The sequence below is a fragment of the Arachis hypogaea genome, chromosome 19 (genome assembly GCF_003086295.3).
Source record: "Arachis hypogaea cultivar Tifrunner chromosome 19, arahy.Tifrunner.gnm2.J5K5, whole genome shotgun sequence".
Lineage (NCBI taxonomy): Eukaryota > Viridiplantae > Streptophyta > Magnoliopsida > Fabales > Fabaceae > Arachis > Arachis hypogaea.
Genome location: NC_092054.1, coordinates 15,784,275 through 15,806,515, shown reverse-complemented (window position 1 = coordinate 15,806,515; position 22,241 = coordinate 15,784,275). Strand labels below are relative to the sequence as shown.

At 31.0% G+C, this 22,241-nt stretch overlaps 3 protein-coding genes across 4 annotated transcripts; 1 reads left to right on the top strand and 2 right to left on the bottom strand.

Annotated features, from left to right (window-relative positions):
* Positions 1-1,162: 1,162 nt before the first annotated feature.
* On the bottom strand, positions 1,163-5,289 carry LOC112777984 (protein FAR1-RELATED SEQUENCE 5-like). Its single transcript, XM_025822360.1, has 10 exons — positions 5,167-5,289; positions 3,930-3,989; positions 3,781-3,840; positions 3,609-3,661; positions 2,925-3,473; positions 2,702-2,827; positions 2,427-2,545; positions 2,112-2,328; positions 1,368-2,040; positions 1,163-1,276 (listed from the first exon to the last, which is right to left on the bottom strand). The coding sequence occupies exons 1-10, from the start codon at positions 5,287-5,289 to the stop codon at positions 1,163-1,165; spliced, it is 2,094 nt and encodes a 697-aa protein (XP_025678145.1).
* Positions 5,290-9,104: 3,815 nt separating this feature from the next.
* LOC112776560 (uncharacterized) lies at positions 9,105-15,918 on the top strand. Of its 2 annotated transcripts, none has more exons than XM_025820762.3 (11): positions 9,105-9,274; positions 9,446-9,546; positions 10,151-10,227; positions 10,412-10,491; positions 10,612-10,672; positions 12,018-12,085; positions 12,291-12,372; positions 13,531-13,623; positions 14,230-14,316; positions 15,006-15,125; positions 15,571-15,918. In XM_025820762.3, the coding sequence occupies exons 2-11, from the start codon at positions 9,453-9,455 to the stop codon at positions 15,745-15,747; spliced, it is 939 nt and encodes a 312-aa protein (XP_025676547.1). In that variant the 5' UTR covers positions 9,105-9,274; positions 9,446-9,452; the 3' UTR covers positions 15,748-15,918. The 2 variants fall into 2 exon arrangements, with proteins under 2 accessions (XP_025676547.1, XP_025676546.1); XM_025820761.3 differs by having other exon boundaries at positions 9,427-9,546.
* A 1,756-nt stretch (positions 15,919-17,674) lies between these two features.
* LOC112775970 (uncharacterized) lies at positions 17,675-22,145 on the bottom strand. Its single transcript, XM_025819902.3, has 6 exons — positions 21,519-22,145; positions 19,817-19,881; positions 19,442-19,707; positions 18,756-18,830; positions 18,573-18,635; positions 17,675-17,962 (listed from the first exon to the last, which is right to left on the bottom strand). Exons 1-6 carry the CDS (start codon positions 21,626-21,628, stop codon positions 17,918-17,920), a joined length of 624 nt encoding a protein of 207 aa, XP_025675687.1. The 5' UTR covers positions 21,629-22,145; the 3' UTR covers positions 17,675-17,917.
* Positions 22,146-22,241: the final 96 nt, after the last annotated feature.

The window sequence follows — 22,241 nt, the reverse complement described above, 5'->3', positions numbered from 1 at the left end:
GAAATTCAACTTCCGCTCAAGAATAAGAAATTGTTTTTTTTTTTTTTAACTTTGATTCAAAGTCTTGATAAAAATCCAAATATTTATAGTCACCCCGAGTGTAGAAACAAATAATAAATAATTTTTTATATAATGTTTTACATTTTAAAAATGTTTATAAAATAATATAATAATCCTAAGTGATAATAAATATAATATATATTCCTTTTCTTGTTAATTTATAACAAGGTAAATTATTTAAATTAACAATAGAATATTAGTTAAAAATACATTTGAAGTTAATACCATAAATATAAGTTTTTATTAAACTAAGATAATTATGTTTCGTGTTACTATTAAAAATTAATGAATACTATGTATTAAACAGGCAAATATTGTAATTTACTTCTTACAGGCATATTATGCAAATCATTAAAAAATTAGGAGCTTATGCACTTTTAGAACATAATAAAAATGCATTTAAAAAAATAATGACCTTTTATTAATTGAATAATGACCTTTCACGTATGGCTACCATACTATAGTTATGAAAGTTGCTGCTGATATGCTTAGCGATTTAGTTATGCCACATTAGAATGACATGCTGATATTCCTAGGGATTTATTAAAAAAAGTCACCTTAGAATGACATCAGGATGAATTTTGTTGTTGCACAGGAGAAGAATTTAGTGGTTATGTTACCATAAAAGACTCTATGGTTTTATTTCTCTTGCAACTTAGATTCCTGTGGTTATCAAAGTTGTTTAGTAAAGTAGGCATGTGTGCGCATATTGAAGTAGGCGATCAATGACCATCCACGGATATAGTTAAACTAATCTTCCTATACTTTACTGTAATAAACATCCAGTGTAACTTGGTCAAAATTAATGAAAACAAACAAACGCTGCACACAGAAATATTCACGGATACCCATCCATGCTTAGGGTGAATACCGATACTCCAAAGTAAAAGAAAAACCATGGTATATACTTATTATGCATTCAATTTATTGGAATAAAATAATGCAAAAGGGTTCACTCGGGTGACATTAACATGCTTCATGTAATCAATCCAATCTTATTCTCTGATCAACTGCATAGAAACTTAAACCCTATATATTTATCCCATGAAACCAGCCTCTTCCACTAATCTTGAAAAAAAATGAATGCATTGTATAACAAATCTTAACTTTTGCTAAAGGAGCTTAACAAAGACATGAAGCCACCAACTTGATCGGGATCAGCCTGGCCTACAACACCACCGAATCTTACATCTTGAGTTGACTCCGGAAAAACCACCTGGTTAACAAAACAAAAGGTCAACAGTTAACTTCTTCCATAGTACTATACCAAATAAAGATGCTAGGTCGAGGTTGATACACACATTTACCGGGGGGTCATGCTTGTTTTTCCTCCGAGCAGATTTTTTAAATGACTTCTCCAGGGCAGCGCCGACCCTCTTACTCTTTGGCTGGCCCTTTGTGTTGACCTTCGATGGGGCTTGGATGTCCATCACAGCGGCAACGTTCGAAGTTGTTGAGCCATTATTGTTGTGGGAGTCCGCCACAGTCTCGAACCTCTTCTTAACACGGTGAGCAGTCAACTTAGCTCTTGTTTCTTCCAGAGCAGCATGAAGCAAGGCTGTTTCTTCATCGTCATTTACAAAATCCTGAGCAATGTTGTAGAAGTGTGCACATAGTCCCCTGAATGCAACATGACTCTCATCCGACCGACTGATGTTGTGACTACTCTTGACATAAATATGCTTGCGCTTTATGTTCTTGTTCCAACGAGGGAGTACATATCGATTAGGTACTTTATACACCTTGTAAGAATGGAAGACTTCAAGACAATGACAGCATAACACTCCTAAACTCTCAAATAGATTACACTCACAACGAATCTCCTGTGTGGATCGATCGAAGTGGACGTCGTACGGAACACAAAGAATAGTATCATTCACTAGTTTTTCCTCTTCAACCTTCATGCATACCATTGGCCCCTCTTCAGCAACAACAGAGACCCTACAATTAGCCTTCTTGACAAACTCAATTTGAACATCCCTAAACATGCAGGTAGTGTACTCCTGCTAAAATTGTCTCTCCATAGGTGAGGTCGTTGCACAAGGGATAACCCCCTTGAGTCTGCTGCATCATCCTCCAATTTCCTTTGCTCCTTAATTCCAAGCACATTGTCATATTCGTGAACAAATTGGACCAAGCTAGTCTGACTGTGTAAGAAATTTTCGTAGAATGAGTGCATGCTCTCACTCCTTTGCGTGCTCCTCATGGCAGCCCAAAATTCACCCTTGAAGAATATTGGGACCCACATGCATCGGTCATCAAAGAGGTCTACATAAAGAAAAATAAACTTCTTATTAAATCATATAAAGCCACCTACCAAAAAGATTTCAATTAATGAGCAAAAAAATAATTGTACACTAACAGACCTGACAGCCATGTGTTGTTATGTAAGTTGTGCTCGTCTATGAATTCATACCAGTTATCCTCAATTGACTTCTCGGTCCGAGAGTTCCACACAATATCATTGAACTCATCATACAACTCTCTGTACCGGCAATAACCTCCAAGCTTGTGCGGTAACTTCTTCGTAATGTGTCAGATACACCACCGGTGGCGTGTATCGGGTAACACATTTTTTATTGCACGAAAAATGGATTTGCATTGATCGGTAATGATCCGATGTGGAGCAGTTTCCATGCACTTGACCCATTGGCGGAAAACCCACTCATAACTTGGGATTTCCTCATTTCCAAGAAGAGCACAACCAAGGATGGTCGACTTACCATGGTGGTTGACACCGACGAACGACACAAACGGTAATCCATGCCTACATGCAAAAACAGCGACAAAAAACAAATATCAGCCACGACCAAACTAGGAAAAAAAAAAGGAAGAAAACTAACCCCATAGTAATTACTCCATACTTGTTTGTGTTGTATGTGCTATCAAGTGACACAACATCTCCATAATATTTGTACGACACCCTACACCTTGCATCCACCCATACTGCACTCCGAAATTTACACTCATTGTCCAAATTTATCGCGTAGAAGAAGTTTGGATTGATGTCCTTCATTCTCATAAAATAGTTTATCATCTCTCTGACATCCACGTTGACGTTGCTAGTTCGGAGCCTAGCTGTAATATAGTTTCGTAAATCCTTTTCTGAGTATCCCAGGTTAGATGGGCCCCTAGACTCATTTGCCAAAGCTAGGAAAGTCTTGTTTGGTCGAATCTCAGCCTCATCATTATCCTCGATCACGCACTTCGCATGCATGGTTAGCTTCCTATACTCATGGTAGTGCACCGCCTTTTTCGCTGAACATGGGTGCGAGTGACTCAACTTCACCTTGAAGAAAAACCAGTCTTGCGTCTCCTTGTCAAACTTCACATATATCCTTGCCTTGCACCCAGCGGCTGAGATCCTGTTCTTCCGCGTTGACGCTTTGACACGAGACACACGAAACCCATCCCTATTACAGTGAATAGCTTGGTTAATAGGTTGATTTGTGATCTTATCACAAGTTGTCGTCCGTATCTTAGTAGCAAACCCGACTTTCTTTGCGTATGTCACATAGAATTCATGAGCCATTTACAATTGCTCAAACCGCATTCCAACACATGGTATTTCATCTTCCCGAAGGCCATCGTCATCCGGTACCTAAGTTTCAAATTTATTAAAAAAAACAAAAACAAAAAAAAACAAAACAAAATAAAACCGTTAAAGTTCAAATCAACCATGCGGTTCAGGACTACCAAAAATTAAACTTGAGACCAAACCTGGTGACCATGATCCATCTCTTCACTTCCAACCTGCGAAAGATCCAAAAGCGGCATGTCCTATAATCGCAAAATAAACAAACAAAATGCAAAATCACGATGGTTATTGTCCCAAGCATTATAATACAGGATGAAACTAGAATCCAAACCTCGTAACAAATATCCATCTCTTCACTTCCAACCTCAGTAACATCCAATCTTGGAATGGCCTATAAACACGAAAAAAAAAAACACCGAAAATCATATTCACGAAAACTATTTAGATAATCCACTAGTAAATGAGATGCACAAAAATTCTTTCCAAACTCCATATATAAGGATACAAAAATATAACTAGACCACATCATCCTACCCATATTAATTTGAAAAAAAATGCATCGGTATCACCTATTGATAGAAACTATTATATTTAACCTATTATATAAGCATTTTAACTACTAATATTCTCTGTACTACATCACACTGTCTACCATTTCATTCAAAAAGCAGCACATACAACCAACATGCACTTATTTCATTACCGAGTTTGTGAATTCAATGTCACTAAAGTGGCATCTTTAATGCATATGCCATCTATCATGTATACTCATATATATAATATGTATCTAAACATGCATGACTCTTATTATTGTATTTAGCTTACATTTTCAGGAAAAGTCTTAACAATAACAATGCAGTTATTTTTATCTTATTATATTTAACAATATAATAATCTCCTCATCGTTTTATTCTCTAGGCATCAAACACATCATGGGTGATTACTTCTAAACTAGCCACTTGTCCAGTGTACCAATTAAATTGCTTATACATGCTGGTTTAAATTTGCATATTAATATTCCATGACTCATTAACGCACTCATATCCTCCATGCAAAGATGAACATCTAAATCTTATATAAATAAGCATCCATGGTGTGTTAATCTTTGTGTCCAATATTTTCCTAAATGAACTCTTATTCTGTTATTTGTTTTAATTAAAGCAAGATATTAACCCATAATTCAACTAATTATCATGATTATATGTTGGAAGAGAACCTGCTATTTAACCATTCATATATGCTTCTTTGGCCATTTGTGGCCTTGTTTTTACATTATAGAAGATGATTTTTTTACATAAAATAAACTATTTTGCATAAATACCTAATTCACTCTTTATTAATAGGAATTTTCTAGTTTCATGCAGAAGAACTAGTACTTCTTTATGCTAGTACATGCACCTACATATTTTATTCATTCCAGGTCAATTTAAGACTAATAGGATTCTGCACTATTTTGTTAACTACTTTACTCTAATCTCTGAAGATATTATACCTCCATGCAAAGATGAACATCTAAATCTTATATAAATAAGCATCCATGGTGAACAAATTCAACTAACAATTCTCACCTTATTAGGCTGCTGACCGTCGGCGACAAAATGTTCTGGAGCTTCTTCCGGTGGTTTCGATGGATTGTGGTCAGGAATGGATGATGGAACATGACACGGAGACTGCACGACCTTACACGCCATTTACGAACTACCACGCGGTGATGGACGTATCAAAGGAGAGACACTATTAACTCCTTTATCTTGCACGATGAATAAACCGAATAGACCGCAGGCCAGTTGGGCAGGTGGACTTGATGCGGTGCCGCCGAAAGGAGCCACACGCTGGGAATGCGCTTCTGGGCGTTCACCGGTGCGGATCTCGACGTCTCCGGGAACGACTTCCGGTGATAACACACGAGCCAGTGAGAAGATGAGATAGTAACGTCGGCGAGAAGGGTTGCGTTCTTGGTTGTGTCGGCGCTGTTCATAGAGAAATGATCATGGTTTGTGTTTTGGTTTAACTGAATCCTAATTTTTTGAACCATTCAAATTAGCAAATCTTCATAATTAATGATTATAACTATAATTCAGTATTAATTTCAATTAAATCCCTAATACCCATAATTTAATTTTAATTTCAATTAAACTCCCATTGTATGCATTGTATAATAAGAGCATTGGTTCCTCATACTTTTCCTTTGTAAAATTTTGGAGCTAACAATTTGCAAAGACCAGATTGCTTTTAGCAATTTTTTTTAAATCGATAAGAACAGATATTACACTTGATCTTAGCCAAATTTTTGTTTTTTTAAATACAAAAACACAATATAAGAGAAATGTATTACATTTTTAAAAATTTAAAAAGATAACACAAATGGGTGTATTGTATTAATTTAATATTAAATTGACAATATAAGAGGGTGTATTCTCAGTAAGCAAGGAGCGGATTGACATTACATAGAGAGCGCATTGTATTTTTTAGATTAAAAAATATATCTTGAGTATTATAAAAGGAAGAACGAATTTGTTAAATCGAGTGTGAGTATGAGAGTGTTTTATTTCATTGAGAGAGTAAGAGAATAAAAATAGAAGAAAGTGTTAGTTTGAAAATATATTATAATAGTCAATTTTTTTTTCAAACATTTGAGAGTGTAAGTTTTGTATGTGAAAATGCATATGATGTTGTTATTCCTTTTGTAATAATATATGAAAAATGTAAGAGTATACTTTGTCAATGTGTTGATAATCAAGTATTAAAGAAAGTCACGAATACTCTTTATAGTCAATCTGTGTTAAGATTTGGTGGTTTCGTTCAATTTTAAATAATGTATGTGGTTGACAATGTAAGTATGCAAGGATCTTTTCGATCTACCAGCAAACACAGGCACAAGTGTCAGTTATCGAGTTATACGTTAAGTTTGAATAATTAGTTGAGGTTGATTTATCGGAGCCTAATATCGATTGGACGATTTATAACACTGAAAATGAAGAGGAATTTGAGAGCACTTTTTATATTGTTGGTCCAATTGAAGATGTGGACGAAGATGATATTATAATTGAGCATGGCGTTACAGACGTGACAAACACATTAGCGAACTAACATCCATCTGGATAGCTTTTTTTTCATGCACCTTTGGATCTAAAAATTATATATGCACCAAAATTTCTTGAGTTTGTCAATGCAAGTAAATAGTCTTTATTATTGTTTTTAGTATTATAATAATTATTATTGCCCTTTTATTGTACGCATCATCATCATCATCATCATCATCATCATCATCATCATCATCATCATCATCATTATTAAGTCTGAATTATTTCTTGTTATTATTGGTGTAAATCTTGTTATTGTTACAGATGGTGGATTTGTCATTGGCGTAGAGTTTAGTTTTAGAGAAAATGTGATTCCAGTAATTAAATATTATATTATTTGTAGGTGTGTGGACTATCGAGCGTATGAATTTGAGCTAATCACATTTTATGCTAAGTGTGTATAATATAAAATAAGTTGCGATTGGCTTATCAACGTTAATCTTATTAAGAGAAAGATTTATTGGGTTATAAAATGGTACAATGAGAGTCACACATGTACTAGAACGACAATTTCTTACGATCATGCCAAACTAAATTCAGACATGGTTGTAGAAGTGATAAAGTCATTAGTTAAAACTGATCAATCTTTAAAGATAAAATCTACAATTGCTGAAGTTCAATCGAAATTCAACTATACGATAAATTTTTGTAAAGCATGATTGGTTAAGCAAAAGATAATTGTAAAAAATTTTGATGATTGAAAAATTTTTTATAAAGTTTTGTCGTTATGATTTAAAATAATGGTATAAAAAAATTCATCAGTAATAGTCGAGATTAAAACTGCGTCAACATACCAAAAAAATAAGGTAGTCCAAGATATTAATATATTGACACGGGTATTTTTTTAAGAAGAATGTTTGATTAAAAGACATTTAAATCTTTTTAGTATTGAGATTACTTTCATACTATTTGATGACTATACTAAGCATTTGTCCTTATGCTCAAACATATTCTAGAAGTTTTTTCGTTATTGTGCTTCAATTTGTCAAAGATAAGATCGTTGATGATTAGTTTTCGAAAATAATTAGCTATTTTTGGATACTCATTTGTCAAATAGAAACAACCATTGATAATGCGAGTACAAAATTGACGATTGGTTAAAAAAATACAGGTGAAATCCGATAAATGGTTGAAAACTCGTTTAAAAATAATATTTGAAGAACTAGTTTCAGAATTTTTTTTCTTTTTCTTTTAGGTCAATGCTATTATAGTTTCGTTTGTTTATCTGGTCCTACTATATAGTTTCTTTTGATTAGAGTGAAAGTCTTTTGATGATTAAAAAAATGTATAAGATATTAAATTTTAAGTAGTTAATATCAGATAATTTTTTTTATTGGAACAAACATTTTTAACCTTTATTGTTAGAGTATAGGATTTAGGATTAGAATTTATGGTATAAAATTTATAATTAAAAAAAATTTTGGTTGATATTAACTAAAAAATTAGTATATACGAGGATGTCAATTAGGGACGGATTTACTTATATTGTAGTGGGGCATTGCCCCTATTATAATTTGGAATTTTTTTGAATAGTACATAATAATAATATTTATTTGTCCCCATTAAATTATTAAATTTGATCTCACAATATTTTTTTATTCAACTTTTGACACTTGACAGTTAATTTAAAAATTTTATATTAAATGTGCATTATAATGATAAATTCTCAAATTTAAATGAGATTGGTGTTCTTTCTTAGAAATCAACTTGAAAGAATATTATCTATCCATTGGTATTTTTTTAAATTAATTTTAATTTTTTCCATAATAATTACACTAATTAAATGAACTTTTTCAACCATAGCTAATTATATGAAAGGTGGATTTTAAATATTTTTAAATAATTGTCTAACAATATATATATATATATATATATATATATATATATATATATATATAAATAACAAAAGAGACATTTTGATTATATTGTCAACGAAAAATTATTCAATTTTTTTAAAATATGAAATATAAAAAGAATAAAATTCTAAATTATATGTTATTATTTAAATTATTATTTTAATCTTTTAATTTGTAATTAGATATTTTGAAGACTAATCATATTTTATAATAACAAAATATAATTATACCAACAATTATATTACGTATACATAAAAAATAATTATTTGTATAAAATAAATCTTAAAATACAAAATATACATTAAAAATAAGTTAAATAATATATATATATATATATATATATATATATATACAAATTTATAATAGATAATTTGATAGCTAATTTTTTATATAAAAATAATATTTTTATTATAAAAATTATCATATTATATATATTTTATCCCATTATCAAAATTTGTTAGATCCGTAAAATGTCAATTATTTTGGCACAAGGTTCTTTCCTTGGCAGGCAAGAAAACAAATCCAAAAGGAAAAGAATAAGAATGAGTTTGAACAAAGAAAAAACATGTGACAAGTCAGAAGAACCTCGAACTTGGTGGTGTTTAGGTTTCTCAATTCCTCTTTGTTCCTTGAACCCAATAATGGAAGTGTTATTATACTTTGAGCTTTCCATTTCATAAGCTTCTTAAGCTTCTCCTCTTCTTTCACCATCCAACACACCCTTCCACTTGAATACGGTATATTTTTTACCATTTAATTTTTTTTTAATTGTTGTATTATGGTTCCAAAATCCCATTTGGACTGAAATGTTTATCTTAAATCCAGTTCTTAAAACATTGCAATGTTCATAATATTTTTTTTTCTTTTATTACTATTTTTTCGGTTGAAGTACATAACTCTATTGATAGAAATACAATGGCTGTTCCAAAAGTGAATGAAATGTTGCTTCTAGACCTTGAAGAAATGGGATTTCCACGGTCACGAGCCACCCGGGCACTTTATTATTCAGGTCAATTTATTTATAGAAATATTACGAAAAATGTTAGAGATTCATTCAAATTTATTATTTTTATCCATCAATTCGTCATTAATATTTAAAAATATGTGATTAAATTATTAAACTAAAAGAGTTTAGACTAATAACTAAAAATAATAAAAAAATATTAAATTCTGATAATTTTTCGAATTTTTTCATATTATTGAGATAATACTCATTTTGTTATATATACTCTACACGTGTGATTTAATAAATCAAAATAGTCATAAATAATAAATATGACTTAAATTAATCTTCGTATTTTAAGACTAATTAATTATTTAAATAGAAAACATCTTTACATATTATAGTTAAAATATAAATATATATTATATTAAATAATTTAGTCAAATATATTAAATAAAATCATTTTCATTTACGAGATCCATCCCATCAAGTGGTTATCTTTTACACAGTACACATGCATTAACAACTAATTAGATGACATGCAATTTTTATATATCTATTAAAAAGATGTTTACTTATCTTATTACATGCCTTCAAAATCATGTTCTTGTAAATATATATATTTTTGACACTGTTCTTTGGGCTTAACAAGGATGTTTTTCTTCACCAGGCAACAAGAACTTAGAGGATGCAATACATTGGACAATTGATCACGAAAATGACCCTGATATTGATGTGTTGCCACTGGTATTTAATTTTTTTTCTTACAAGTTATATTCCTTTGAGAGCTTAATTACTCAAAATTTGTTCATGTTACCAGATTCAATTTATATGATATACAATTCATTTATCAATATTGCAAATAAAGCAAATGAGAGAGAAAGCTTCAACACATTTATCATTAATTAACTCTTTGTTTAAATTTCAACAGGTAGATGTAGACATTGATATTGATTCTCCTCAATCCTTTCCTATCACGGAAGAAATCAGAATCAAAGCTCAGAAGTTAAGGTTTTTTAATCTTTCTTAATCGCTTTCTTTCTCTTTTAATTTCTTTCTTTCGCTTTCTTTCTTAATCAACTATTTCTGAGTTTTCTCTTCATAATTTCATTTAATTTTTTGTTGTTATAGGGAACAAGAGCATAAGAAAAAAGAGGAGGAACTAAAAAGATTGGAGAGAGAACGGGAGAAGGTAAAACCACTTTCGCAACGTTTGATCCATATTACCGACCCTATACACAGTTGACAATGCTTAAATTGTTCTTGTTGTATTGATTATTTGTTTCTTCTCATCTTCTAGACTTGACCTTATGTTTGCTTTATGAGGTTGAACCATGATTGTAGTGCCAATGGAAAATAGTTACAAATATGCTAAACAAATCCAAATCCAACAGGGAAATTAGTGGTTACAAAGAGAAACTAGAGGGTTATTAAAATTTATTATTTTTTATTATTAATTAGCCATCAATATTTAAAAGTATAGAATAAAATATATTATTAAATTAGTAAACTAAAGAAATTGAATTGATGTCACAGTCAAAAATAATAAATACTAATAGTCCTCTAATATTTCTGGATTACAAATGTACTATCAATTTTGATGAAAATACTAGATGTTAGGTTATGCCCTTAGTCCTAAATTCCACATACATAAGATTCAATTACAATACACAACACATTGCAAATTGAGAATATTAAGTCTTATTAATTGGTGTTTATTTTTATTTTTAATTTTCTTATTTTCAAATTTTTTTAAAGTAAACATTGAAAGTAAAAACAAAAGGTATTTAAAATAAATAAAAAAATATTGCAAATTATCAATTTATGAGGAAAGGAAAATTTTGAAAGTGGCTACTTTAAGATATTTTTATGTGAAGATAATATTGTTAACCGTTATATGATTTAGTCAAATACGTTCGACTATACATCTCAAACCATCTAACAATTCACAATATCTTTTTCACGTGAAGATATCTTCATAGAAATAATCAACAATTTTAAAACATAGTGTTATTAGTAATTTTAGAAGGCATTTTCTTTTGGAAATGAGACCGGTTAAACATTATTTTCCTTTGGATACAATATGATTCAGCTGGCAAGGTTTACTATGAAAATTATCATGTTTAGCAAGGGTTTTCCACATATATTACTAACTCACATGTGTTCTTCTCAAAGGATCAACAGATTAATTTAGCTAATATTTCCCAGCTCTCACTAATTCAATCCAATTTATTACATGTTAAATAATAAGTTATCAGAATAATCATACGTGTCATAGTAGAATAATTAAATTTGAAATAAACAAATAATCAAACTTATTTACAGTAATATAATAAAAAAATTTATGAGATGTCAAATATATATTTCTATATATACACAACATGATCGAAATTTCTATTTTCTAGGCACTAGAACCTGTTGTTTTCCACAAGTGGAGATTTTCTGGGGCTTTCTTTGCTGTCTTATGTCTTAGTTAATTAACCTTAGACATGGCAGCATTGATTTTTATCAAAAAAAATTTAATTGCTTTATTGCAGGAGAGGATTCAAGCAGGTAAGAGACTCCTTGAGGCAAAGCGAATTGCTGAAGAAAATGCAAGACAAAGGTATCTTAATGTTTAAAAGTTTTCTTTCTTTTATATACAATAAAAAAAAAAGTTATTCTTATTTCGTAATATTAGGAAGATAAAAAAAATAGTTTAAATTTATTTTATTTAATATTTATTTATTATAAAATATATTAAATAAAATTAAAAATAATAAATTTTGGCAATTTCAAACATTTTCACTTCTTACTTAATGTATTGTCAGGAATTTAGCCTTGAGAAAAGCAGAAAAGGAAGAAGAGAAAAAGGCAAGGGAAAATGTTCTCCAAAAACTACAACAGGACAAGGTATAATAGAACTAATTTTCTTAAATATTGACACTAATGGAAAATTTCCTTTTCATATTATTTGAAGTCTCAGACAGCCCAGCTATTATTGGCACTATTATCATTATCTAAAGCTAAAATTTGTTCCCAATTTATCATTACTATGTCAAATGCTGCTCTCCAATGTCAGCTAATAAAAACACAAGAAATTTTAGTAAATTGCATCCACTTCTAGGGTATTAGTATCAGTTCCAAGAAAATATAAACTAAAAGTCGGTCAAAAAGTTGTTAAACTGGTTGAATCGATTTGGTTTTTTAGAAGATAACCGATTTAAAATAATAAAATACAATAATTTTTTTTATTTAAAATATATTTTTTATATAAATATATTATTTTATTCTATTCAGTTTAACTTCAATTAAATCTTTATACTTGTAGACTTTTAAATTTTCCAATTTTGATAATCGTTTGGTTTTTATTTAAAATATGGGGTAAACCACTAAAAATACACTCGAATAATTTTATCGTTGACAAAAATGCATTCGAATTTGGTTATCGATAAAAATACCCTTCAATAATTTAAAAACGCTACTAAAATGACCAACATAAAATATGTATTCTCAAAAAATGTTTTAGAAATTGAATTTTAAAGCAATTTTTTATAAGCATGATTAAAAAAATGAGATGCTTTTATCATTAAAATTTGATCATTTTCGCTAAGTATATATTTTTTGTGATTTTTTTATCAACAACTAATGATACTTTTAAAAAATAAAATAAAAATATAGAGATCAAATTTTTATTCCTTTTTTTAATATATTTTTTAAATAATTATCTAAATATTTCTATAAAATTTTGTATCAAATACATAAGCGATTTGTGAAATACAGAAATCGTTGGTCACTTACAAAAAAAATAATTTTTTTGAATATTTTTGTTGCGTTTTTAAATTATTTGATTGTATTTTTTGTCAATAATAAAATTTAGATGTATTTTTGTCAGCGACAAAATTATTCTAACGTTTTTTTTATAGTTTATCTGAAATATATTTGCTTGTTTATTATGTTTTAAAAAGCGTTCAAAGTTGTCACCTTAATTACTTTGCAGCCAATATTATTCTGGGTATTGTCCATTATGACAAAACTTACAAATTTAGTTATATTTCTCTATATTTACAGATAAATAGAAGATCTAAGCATGAATCAATATTGCCTATAGATAGCCTAGCCAATGTCAGATCATCTGCTACTACTTTCGAACAGCAAGATAAGGTATCATTAATTAAGATAAGTTTCATTTTAACCCTCAAAAGATTATATAATGTTGATAATTAGGTTGTGTTTGTTTATAATTACAAAACATAAAAATATAAAATTATATTTGATATAAATAAAAATATTATGTTTAGAAATATTGAATTAATGTATTTTGTATTCATTCTAATAGAAAGAATATAGAAATACTAATAAAAAATATATTTTATTTTTTATTTTTTATTTATTAATTTTTTATAATTATATTTTTTATTATTTTATTTTTTCCAAATTTTTAAAAAAATGAAAATAAATTAAATTTTTATAATTTATTTTAATTTATTACTAAACAAAATATAAAAACAATAATTTTTATATCTCTATCTTTGTGTCTTAGTTGTCTTGAATTATTCTAAGAATCAACCGCAGCCTTGAGTCTCTAAAAGAAAGAAATGCACTACTAGTCCTCCAAATGTGAACAATGTTTGAAAACAATGCCCCTTACCAAACATTATATATCTTTGAAGGTTCAGGGGCATGTTTATTGCTTTTGGAAGCTAAATTATTATTGTTGCAGAACATCAATTATCTATCTAAACATTTGTGTGTCTTTTATGTTAGTAGATATTGCAGAATCCAAAACCTGTTTCCACAATTGAAAAGGTTGATTACTTAAGGGAATGTTTGAGGTCTCTCAAGCGTAAACACCAGGTGAATCATTCATATATTCTTTTATTTAAAATATTTTTTAGATTTAATTATTCTATTAGTCTTTATAATTTTATTAAATTTTTAATTAAATTGCTATATTTTTTTTTTTTTAATTGAATTCTTATACTACTTTCAATTTTATAATTAAATAATTCCTAGTGTAATAAATTAAAGATATCTATAATTAAGAACCTAAGTAGATTTTAGACCACATATTTTTAGAGAGAAATATTCTGTTAATTTTAATATTTTTGACATAAAAGTATCTAATTACAAAATTAAAAATAGTATAGAAATTTAATTGAAAAAAAAATATAGAAACCTAATTACAAATTTAGTGAAACTATAGAGACCAATAGAATAATTAAATCTATTTTTTACCAGCTTTTTATCTAATTACACATACGTGTTTTGAATAAACCATCATTTTAAGTTTTTAACACTCCAAGGATTAGTTTACCAATAAAACAGAGAAAAATGATTTTGTTTAATACATAGTTAGACAATATTTGTGTTGTTAATAATTTAATATTCATGACATAGCTGTGTTAAAGGTGTTCTTGATAAACAAACCTAACCTGCAAGATTATCAATAGAATATAACATGTATGTCATAGAACTGAATTACAATGTTGTTTTGTAAATTTTTCTTTCCCCAATTCTTTTAACAAATTTGAAATTCTTAATAGGCCGAGCATGGGAGAGTCAGAAAGGCCTTCGAAACACTTTCAATTTATGTTCGAAATGTTGTCAAGAATCCAAACGAGGAAAAGTACAGGAAGATCAGACTAAGCAATCCATTATTCCAAGTATGAGAACTTCATCACATTAAACTACTCTCAAAAGATTCTATTATAATTCAATTAGGTAGCATTTGTTTTGGACTAAAATTTGGGAATAGGATTTAGTATTGTACTTGGTGGTAAGATATTGGAATTAAAATTTCGGAATTTAAAATTTCAGTTCCTTCAATACCTCCAGAAAATGAGAATAACAGAGACTAAAATTTTTTGGGATAGAGACTGAAATTTTAATAATATTTTTTTAAAAAAATACTTTTAATATATTTTATACCAAACACAATACAGAAACTTAATTTAGTTTCTAATGTAGCCTTATAGAATTTCGTCACATCATGCAGCATCTACATCAACAAAATCACCACCATGCTTAAATTAGGATTCAAATATTCAATAATTAGCATCAAGATTCAGGAGTAGTGATCCATTTTTTTTCCCTACAATGTTTAAACAGGAAAGAGTTGCAAGTTTGAATGGAGGTGTGGAGTTTCTTGAACTCTGTGGTTTTGAAAGAACAGGTGACTTCTTGTATCTACCTCATGAAAAGGCTGATATAGCATTACTAAATTCAGCTGGTGCTGTGTTGCATTCTGCAATCACAAATCCTTTCTTTGGACTTCTAAGTACTTAGATCTTTTCTTTATTATTTTTAGTGATTATCATTCAAAATTAAAAATAGTTCAAGAAATTAAGTGGCTTCCCAATATTGTTAAAAATGAACTTATATGTTTGTCAAGTATTGCATATTGTTAGTAAACAATAATAGCTTGGGAATGAACTCAGCTTACTTTGTTGATAGAACATCTTGTTCATATTATTGTTTATCTTGAATTGGATGGAGAACCGAATAAATACCAATAAAAAACTTACACAAATGGTGCAATGGGTGCTCACAACTGGATCTCTTAAGCAATTCATAAAAAGATTGATTCTTAACAATGTATGAGAAAGTATTGGCAGATTTCAATATTTTTATAATTACAAAGCAGAACAATTTATTAAGTAAATTGTTGTTAAAAAAATAATTTATTAAGTGAATAATTTATACATTAATGTTATTTAAAAGATATGCAGTTTTTATTGAATAAATATGGAAACATTTTAAGCTAAAGAGATGCCGCTTATTATTTTTAGAAGAGTCTTGTTAGGGAGTCAATGGACTACTTATACAATGTGTACAATGGGCTATTGAGTTACAAAATGAACATCTTCCATAGCAAAAGGTAACACTAATGATTATATTTCTAATACTCCCTAATCTTTCATTGTACAAATATTCCATTGGCTCTTCATATTTTTCCTTTTTAGAAAATATGTCCCATGTGCTTGTGTATCACAAAAAAATAAGGCAGAGGATGTGATTTACTGATTTTTATTGCTATGGAGTTCAAAACATTGGATGCGCCGATTTTCTTTTTGGTTATACGGTAGTGTCCAAAAATCATACTCAAGTTTTTTTTTTTTTTAAATTATAAATGGACGGTCTGATTTACAATTTAAAAAATATAAAAAAATTTAACATTAAAATCGAATTCTCAAAAATCAATTTGGGTTGGTCGAGTGGTCAGCTCACTCATCCGCTTAAGCAAGTGTTGGGATTCGAATCCCGCCTTGTGCATGCAGTAACCCATTGACCAGCGATAGACCCTTAAATGGAACTCAGATCCGCGACAGATTAGTCATTGACCTGTCAAGTTGAGGGATACCGTGGGAAACAAAAAAAAATCAAACTTATGATTTGTAGATTGTCTTCCCTCCTCAAACAAATCAGATGGTTTGATTTGATTAATATTAACTTAAACAAAATTAACTCCATCTCAAAGAAAAACATCGAAATTTCCAATAACAAAATACTACACACACGCTTAATCTATATGAAAAGAAATTAGCCAAGAGATGCAGCATCCCCAGTAACCTTGACGAAATTACCGTTTGAGTTTCCATGAATCATAATCATAATGATGAAAAATTGAAAATAGGATGTCTCCGGAATTCATTCCATACACAGCAGCATAAATCAAACTCCATACAAAGTATTTTCTCCATGAGTAAAAGTCGAATTGAATTCTCTTTGAAATTGTAAATTTGGTCTTTTATGAGATGTTGTATACTACTATTACATAATTTAAATCAACTACTTTATGTCGATAGTAAATTTAATCTTTTATTTTAATCATTTTACCCTTTATACAAACTAAAAATAAATTTAAACTAAAATTTCATAATTTTAATTGTTAATTAATTAGTTCCAATCAAGGTTAAATTCCAGTTCTCGAATTCCATAGATAGATTTCCAACAATTACCAACTATATCAGATTGTATTTTACAATAATATATCATTTTACATACTTTGTCAAACCCAAATAATAATAATAATAATAATAATAATAATAACAATAATAATGCTTTTTTTTTTCATTGGAAAGATGAACCTTTTTTTCTTTCATTTTGTTCCAATTCATTTTCTTTCTTCCATTTTTTACTCAACATGCAAAAGAAAACAGGCAGTCAGTATCATTTTTCTAAGTGCACTTCTTAGGTTCAAATCTTGGACAAATTCTAAAGGCAAATTCCCCTTAAATGCATTCATTAATAGGCACATGTATAAGCTCCAAAAGGTTGACAGGTTTTGCCAACATAACTCCAAACTAACCTGCTTCATGTCTAAGATTTTGGGGAAATAATATTACAAAAGAAATTGAAGACAGTCAAAAGAGCTATGCTATTACACTTGGCTTTCAGACGCTGATCAATCCACCACCATTCCATGAACATGTGCTTCAAGCTAAGAGTATCAATATTAGACCTTTGACTCTAGCGCTAAAAGTATCTTCTTTCTTGGCCCCTGGAACCAACAAAGCATGTTCATAATGTGTTCAGGTAAAAAGCAGACCATGTATACTACATAATAACACCTGAAACATACACTATCAGGGAGCTAAAACCCAACATGACCAAAGTGATAATACCATAATCACAAAAATAAATGATGAGCCAATGTCATTTCGTGGTATTAAGCCAACGAGAAGCACTTCCCTTTAATGGACCTAGCTTTCCAGAGGAAAAATCATTATGGCACCATAAAATTCTAGGAACACAACAAATCTGACTACTTCACCCTTTATGGGCAATTACAAGGCAAATGACAGTCAGCTACTTCTGATTTGTGCAATGAACAATAAGTTTGAAAGCTAAACTTACAGCCATCCCCGAGGACAAGATCATTTCCATTTTAGTGTGTTCCAATTAGGGTTTTAATCTCACCAGCTACCAGATAAACTAACTAATGAGGATTTAGGTTTACAAACTAACTAAAATATTTGGATCAACATTAACATCAAAAGGGCCTTAAAATATAAAAAGATGCCATTTTCAAGTTACACAAGTCCACATGACTGATGCTACCGCAAATTATTGCTGCAAGAAACAGAAACAAAGACTAGTTTGATGCATACCATTGGTATACCCATAGCCTTGAGATCCTCATCAGTCATATGATTAAGGGCTGCCATATCAACCTGAAGAAACAGCTTTTATATGTCAATATGAACTCTTATTGTCAAATTAAAACCCAGTTACTTTCAACAAGAGACTTTCTATAATGAGGCAAAAAAGATATAAGTAGATGCAGAGCATACTTCTTCTGCCTGAAAAGTTATGAGATACTTTTCGAGACCCAATGATTGCAAGAAATCATCCACCGAAATATCAGCCTGTATGGCAAGAAGTTAAATCTCGTTACTTTCCTTTAATTAACAAAGAAAAAAAAAATAATTACATAACAAAGGAACAGGCAAACCAAATTTAACAAAATTAACTTGGTTTTTCCTTGAACATACATTAGGAAATTTCATCCACTTAGAGTGAATGAACATGACTAAACACAAAATGAACTAAGTGGATGAACATGACTAAACACAAAATGAACCCCACCAAACGTATTAACAGTTCAGCACCTATGGCTACTATTATCTCAAGTCCATTAGAATAATAGAATACTGAAGAATCAGGCTGCGTCAATTGCATGCATAATAAAGCCAATGCTTCATGCACTTTCAACTTCTTCCACTTGGAAAACTGACTCTGCTTCTTTGCAACATTACAACCCAACAACAATTATATCACATCCCCAAGATCAAAGATGGCTCGCCATTATATGTAAAATTGAGAAAAAATGGCCCCCATGGCAATCAATTCATTAATGCTCTTGGCTCATGAAACTAATTATCATGTAGTTTACCAAAAATATTTGTAACCCATAAAGTACAATAGAGGTACACTAGCTAAAAATTGTCATCAAATTCTAGTGAGAAGATAACAATACCTTCTGTGGCAACCTTTTAGGGACTGAATTAGATGGTCTCTTGGCCTGTACTGCAGGAGCCTCAACACCGACACTTTTACTGCTTGGTTTGGCTACCACCTTTGACTTTGGTGGATCAATGTTTTTAGGTTGCACAGTCATTGTCCCTGATAGCCTTTCACGAAGATCCCGCACATTTGGAGCAGAACTCCTTCCACTCTGAGTTGCCGGTTGAAGACCTTTCTTTTGAAGCTTAAGACGAAGATCATGAGAAGTAACTTTGCGATCTTCACAAGCCATTAACAAAAAGAAGTTAAAACCCAAAAAAGAAGTACAGGAATCCAACAAGAGTGGCAACTTATACTTGCATATGATAATAACATAATCAATCCATACTAGTGATCCGGGATCCATCATCATCATCAAAGAGATCATGTTCCCACTTGTCATCTTGCCTTTGCCTGCAAAAGTAATGACCATAAATATATCATTAAGTTTTCACTTCATTAAGCATTCAAACATCCAAGATGAAATTGCAACATTGGAGGTACAATGTAACTAACTAACTGAAGCAGTTATAACTATCCAGTCAAATAGAGAACATTCTGGAGACAGAAAGGCAGTAGCCAGTATCTCTCCACCAGTCAGCCTTCTAAATTCTCATGACTTTATTTCATCCTTCTTCTTTATCTTTAAGCCGCATAACTACCATTTAAAAGACATTCAATACACGCTCTGAATATCATTTTCACCAAATTTAACCAGCAAAATAAAAATGATCCTACGGAAGCAGATTTAACTTATGCAAAAGAATTTTAGATCGATGGAACATGAGATATTCAACAATACTCCAGTACCTTCCACGCAGTTGAATGAACTAAAGGAAAATGAAGTTATCCTAAAAGTTTAACCTCATATGCTTATGCTTTAAGGAACTAAATTAGAATCCTATGAAAACTTGAACTTAAGAAGTTTGGGAATTAATACATATGGATTATGCCTTTCTTCCCTATCATGGAGCTTCATGAGGTATGCTGCTAATTTGGGACATGAGTCGCAAAGCAAGTGGAAGGTATTAGTTGTTCTTTCTCTCGTTTAGTTCTCTTAAAGTCACTTGACAATGGTAACTGGTGGTGCACCTCGGCCAATGGTCTGAATAGGCCTAGACTTCATTCTTTCTGTTGGGAGGAGCTAAGATATCCCTTTGTGGTTTTTGTTCTCCTTGTTAGTATGAGGGGAATGATGTTAACCATGTGAGATTTCCTATTGAGACTTAGGTGGAAGCTATTACTGTTAACTGTCATTTACAAATAGTTAATGAAATAGCATATCATGACTCCACATGCCAGTAAATTGACAGAAAAACCTAATAATTAGACCTCTCTCCTACAGGACCTTGAATTAACATTGGCAGCTACAAAATCTCCATATCGTCACTAAAACTTTACATCAATCAAACATTACATTGGCAAACAAGTCTGCTAAATTTAGTATATTCCACTACCATGTAACCTTACAAAGTGGCGTAACCAAAAGCCAATTGAGTAATGTAACCCAAAGACAATCCTTGTACAAATCCTCACCGGTCTCTACCAATGTCTACAAGGAATTAAGCCTTAGGGCGGAGAGTTTCAAAGCATCCCATCAAGGTAACACAAAACAGCACCAATTCCAGTGAGTAGCAAATGCCTGTTTCAACTCAAGCAGGTCCCCTCCCTCACAGACCCAATCAAATACACTTCTCACTTGCCTCCACATTCACTTGAATCCAAACACCACGAGTCCACAAGGAGACGTACAATTAAGAACATAAGCAACGCCCAATACTTTGCATTAACTTCAGTCAATTCTTTTATCCCACATTGTAAGTCTTGAGTGGGTGCCGAAGCTAACCCTACTCTCTCCCCAACCCAAAATTTTTGGCAACGATACAAATTGAAACAGACCCTTGTTCTACCATAGCCTCTAACAAGCAACACATGCATGGTGGAATTAATGCGCACTAATAATTATACTACCCAAATGTGAGTTCCAGGAACAAGCCAAATCCACGAACACAATTATCAGAATAAAGGGGAAAATGAAAAGAAAAACAAACCTCTTGCCGGTGATTTGCCGTTGCGGCCGCGAAGAATCAGTGACGGTGTTTCCGTTAAGGCGTTCCTTGGCGGATCTCCTGACTCCACTGTCCACCCGATCAGCATACATCTTGTCTATGATTTACTCACTGTTCTCGGAATCGACGGAACAATTAGCCCCAAAAGCTACTACGAACCCTAATTTCGCAGCAAATCGGAGAAAGCAGATTCAATGGTAGGGAAGGGGGCACACCCCAGTCGCCCACCGAATGCTGAAATGGACGCAGTGGCAGCGAATCAAAACCCTAAAACCCCCGGTCTCCCTTTTACTATTTCTCCTGTTTCCTCTTCCGTTTATGTTTGGGTCGGCGAAGAGAAAACAGAAAGCTTGAGAGAAGTTGAATCTTTACGTCAGCAAGATTATCTCGGTGCGTTTGCGTTGGAGAGAGAGAGAGAGAGAGAGAGAGAGAGAGAGAGAGAGAGAGAGAGAGAGAGTGAGTAAAAAAGGGGCCTCTTCGCTGATTTTGGCCTTTTGGAGTAATGGTTTTTGGCGCCCCACAAGAGAAATGGACAATCCGGAGTATTATTTCAGCAGCAAGGAAAATGTAAATATCATGCAAATGCAATGGATTCATTGAAGGTAGGTTGTTCAAACAGTCAACCCTAAAACCATTTAAATTAAATTATTCATCTAATTTAATTCAAATAGAAAACTAATTAAAATTATAATTTTTGACAAATTG